This window comes from Pteropus alecto, unplaced genomic scaffold, assembly GCF_000325575.1.
Source record: "Pteropus alecto unplaced genomic scaffold, ASM32557v1 scaffold110, whole genome shotgun sequence".
Taxonomy (NCBI): domain Eukaryota; kingdom Metazoa; phylum Chordata; class Mammalia; order Chiroptera; family Pteropodidae; genus Pteropus; species Pteropus alecto.
The window spans coordinates 6,794,788-6,799,062 of record NW_006431920.1 but is presented as its reverse complement, the minus strand read 5'-3'; the positions used below and the strand labels follow the sequence as shown (position 1 = coordinate 6,799,062).

The following is a 4,275-nucleotide window of genomic DNA, read 5'->3' as shown; positions in this document are numbered from 1 at the left end:
ACTTGGTTGATTTAGTATACTAGGAGCGACTTACTACATAAAACAGAAAACCGAAGAGGTTATCCAATGGGAAGAAGGTGTATGCAGACATCTGCAAAACAAGGCATATAAGTTTGTACCTAAACTTGAAGCCTCACAAGTATGCTTGTTGTCTCCACCACCTTCAATTCATAGTGCTGCTTTGTGAGGTAGTCACTCCCTATCTTGAAAATATTCGAGTAAAGACCGCTTATGAGAAACACTGTAGAGATAATGTACCTGTAAGATCTCTTTCACTTACAGGTTCTATAATTCCATGGACTTATATAGAATACTTGGACAGAATAAAGTCTGGGCAAAATTATAAAGTAGGAAAATCTATATTTAGTGTTTTCCCCCAAGATATGCAGTCCCTCTAATTGCCTTCTGCCCGTTCACTTATCTCCACTCACACAGACACACACACACACACAGGTGCCCTCACTTGAAAGTGACCCATACTGTGACCTTATGAGCCCCTCACCATCCCACATCCAAAGTCCCAACTCTCAGCTGAAAGGCCGTTTCCCAGAGTCAGCAGTTAGGAACACAGGCTTTGGCAACTCATCGATCTGGGTTATTTGACCTTTCCAACTTTTGTTTTTCCTTTGGTAAAAGAGGGAGAAGAGACTCTTGACAGTGGTAGAGTTGAGACCAGATAAAGTTAAGTGTGTAAAGTGTTTGATATTGTGCCTGGTGCACAATAAGCATTCAATAAATAGTAACTATTAGTTATTGCCTTGTTTTTATGAACATTGTTGTTTTGTTGCTCTTCATATTTTCTTGCTGCCGTTGTTTTTGCTGTTGGTGATTTCCTCTTGATATGCTAGGATGCTCATATCTTCCCAGCCCCTGAAGGGATGCACGTGGTAACAATTATGCACTGCTTAGCCCAGGAGAGATTCTCTCTAGCACTAGGAAAAGAGAGAGGGCAGCTGGTGCTTGAGAGTAAATTTGGGGGTCCTTTAGCCCCTCTCAAAAACCATACAGAAGAGGCAGAAGACTTATATTCTAGGGACGAAAGTGACCTGGGAATAGGTAGGCTGCTTCCAAGTCTGTAGTTATTTCTGATTGCCCAGTACATGACCCCCTTTTTTTTTTCGGTGCTAATTATGGGTATGGAAGACTTAAGTGTTTTATTTCTATAAATCAAGGGTCAAAGGAATAAATATGGTGACGAAAAGACAAGAAATATTCCTAAATCATATATATGAGAAAAACCTTAAGCAAGCATTAGGTAGTGGTCTATTAGAGGATGTTGCATTCTACAAGCATATAGCATGATCATATATTTACAATTCATTATTTCTTACCTGGGTTGACTGTGGAAAGTAATGATCTCCTCTTTTGGCTCCATACTGCTTGCTCCGTAGTCACTGCCTCTGGTTTTCCAGAATGAAGAGTCCAAAGTTGTCCAGAAATAACATTTATTAATCAACAATAAAACACGCAATAGAAAAGGCCTTATAAATAAAACTATATATTTATAATGCTTTATTTTTTTTTTGCTTCAGTACTCCACAAAACACTACAGACAGTAACAAAATAATTCAATAAATATTAAAAACTTTCAAGAGAATAATAAGACACTCTTTATCATATGTGAGCATCAACAATCCCACAGCCATTAGATACACTATTAAACACTATCATAGATATCTTTCTTAAATAAGGAATATAATTACTTTTTTTTATCCAGAAGTCATAACATTTACACAGATCAATACACAAGAGAACAACTCAGAGTAAGTGAAGCAGACATCCCAGTGAAATGGAATCATCTGCCTGTATATCATGTAAAGATATTACAGTGTTAACGGGATAGAAGTCAACACACTAAAGAGAACTGTTGGGGTGTCCTGGGGGTGGGAGGAGTGAAAGTAGGGCATTTAATGAAGCTGCTTACATATTTTCCATTGCTCTCTTAGCAATATGCTCCCTTCCCTTTTCTGCCTTTTCTTGGTTGAGGTATTCCAGCACTTTCATTAACAGATCTTCATCCAAGTACTGTCTGTTTGGGGTATCATCATTCTTCGGGGCCCCCACAGGGAGCCTTTTGCTTACCGAGGCCAGTTTGTCAGTCTCTGGAGAGCTGCCTTGATTTAAATGCTCTTTGATGGCCTGCTCGATTTGGTTCTCCTCCTGTAGGTCATCTTCAGATGAGACTGGGCCGAGAACTCGCTTCATCTGGTTTGAATTAATGATCTCAGGGTATTTAACTAGCATCCTGGCCAGGTACTCTCCTAAGTCTTGATCCTTGTCATTCAGGTTTTCATATGCCATTTGCCTGTTTTCAACATCTGGCATCCAGGTACCTTTTGAAAGTTGATTTGCTTTAGATCTTCCAGGACCATAAGGGAGTCTCGGCAGAACCTTCTCTCGGTTATACTGACCAGGAAAATATGGAAGCTTTTGATTGGCATCACTCTCCATCCCTAAAAGATTTAAAACGTCCTCAACACTGAGTCCATCTGGTAGGGCCTCTATCACAGCACGAACAGGTGTTTTAGGGTAGCCATTCTTGGAAAGCATCTTATTTTGGAACATACCTGGATGGTCTAAGTCAACCTCTGAGATATCATCTAGGTCGATGGGAAGTTCAAGCTCCTGCTCTGGTTCCACTGATCCATTTGGCTTCTCTCCAGTTTTGAGCATGTCGATTAAGTCTTCAGGGGGTATCTGTAAATTCCTTGAAATTTCAATCAGCTGATAAATAGACTGAGAATCAAGTGGTTTCTCAAAAAGCCTGGTTGCTCTTTCCCCGTTTTGCCCATTCTGTGACCTCCCACTTCCTGCAGCATTCACTAACCTTTTCAGATAGGCAATTACTTTGGAGACATCATCTGAGAGTTGATCTTTACTCTCTTTCCGGAGATCTTCATCCTGGAGGCCCAGCTGCCCTGAACGCTTCATTTCGTCATTGATTTGTTCATTTTTTTCTGTATTCTCTTTGCTGTCCCTTACCTCTTCCTGGGTCTGACTTTCTATTTTTTCCTCTACTGGGTTCCAATCTTCTCCCCCAACTACATCTTCATAGGCAATGTTGTTGGCCTTATAGATGTCATCTTCATCATCTGTGTAAAGTTTTTGCTCCTCGTCAACCCTCTCACGCTTCTGGTTGTTTGATCCCGTCAGTTTCCCCAGCTCTTGGAAGACAGACTCCAATGTAGCAAGACTTTGAGGAGTGTATTGTTCCTCCACGATTTCATTTGTGCGTTTGAAGGGGTTGTCCCTGGAATTCTCTTCATACATAGGAGGGAATCGCATGTGCTTGAGTTTTCTCTCGGGCCACTGTTGAGTCTCATAATCAGCTGGCATGTCAATTGGAAAGTTCTCTGAATTCAAGGCATAAGCTTTGTTTTCTTTCAGTGCAGACTGAGGCTCGTTTTCAGCCTGTCTCAAAGCTTCAAGTATTATCCTCATCCACTCATCTTCACTCAGGGAATCCCTTGAACTTTCTGGCAAGTGACTTTCATCACCATTTTCTTTTTGCTGAAGGGGAACAGAGACACCTTGGTAGGAATTATAGTCTGGGCTGCTTTCTTCTTTGCGAGCTTGTTGTCGGAGCTTTTCTATATACTCCAAAGCCCTAATCATTTCAGGACTGGGAAACCTTTGGACATTTTCCAATCTGAGGTCTGGTTCCTTCTGAAGTAGTTGGTTTCGATGAAATGAAGCTGCTTCAGCTCCAAAGATGAGGAAAATTAAAGGGATGAGAAACAGGGCTGCTCCAAGCTGATGACTCTTAGCTTCTGCCATGTTTGAAAGATTTCCTTAAAAATAGAAAACATGATTTAATACAAATGAAGCAGACTAGAAGAAACCATATCAAAAGAAGTAATTGACCATCAAGGGGCTGGGAATATAGCAGAGATTACTTCACGTTAAACTTAGGGTGACTCTTTTTAAATCCATAAGTATTTCCTACATGATCTTCACAAGCTAACCATAGGAATCTAGCAAAATTGTTACCTCTTGGCATCAAATTTGCATGGCATTCGCTTGGTTAAGATAATAACAAAAACACTAATACAAGGTTTCTCTAATTTTATTTTTTAATTTACAAAAACATGTAGTTTGCTTTCAGTATGCATTGTTTCCATTTAATAAAGACTTTCAAAAAATGAGTTTTAATTATCTTCTGTAGCATTCCTATTGAAATCACTGGGAAGATTAGTTGGCTGAATTTAAAACATGCATAGGGTGGGAGGGGGGAGAGAGAGAGAGAGAGAGAGAGAGAAAGAGAGAGAGAGAGAG

At 40.2% G+C, this 4,275-nt stretch overlaps 1 protein-coding gene across 1 annotated transcript in view; it reads right to left on the bottom strand.

Moving 5' to 3' along the window:
* Window positions 1–1,428: 1,428 nt before the first annotated feature.
* The window catches only part of SCG2 (secretogranin II), a 5,636-nt gene continuing 2,789 nt past the window's right edge, over window positions 1,429–4,275 (bottom strand). Inside the window, exon 2 of the mRNA XM_006906668.1 lies at window positions 1,429–3,791. Coding sequence (XP_006906730.1) covers window positions 1,921–3,777 — 1,857 coding nt within the window. The 5' untranslated portion in view covers window positions 3,778–3,791 and the 3' untranslated portion in view covers window positions 1,429–1,920. The remainder of the gene's footprint in view (window positions 3,792–4,275) is intronic.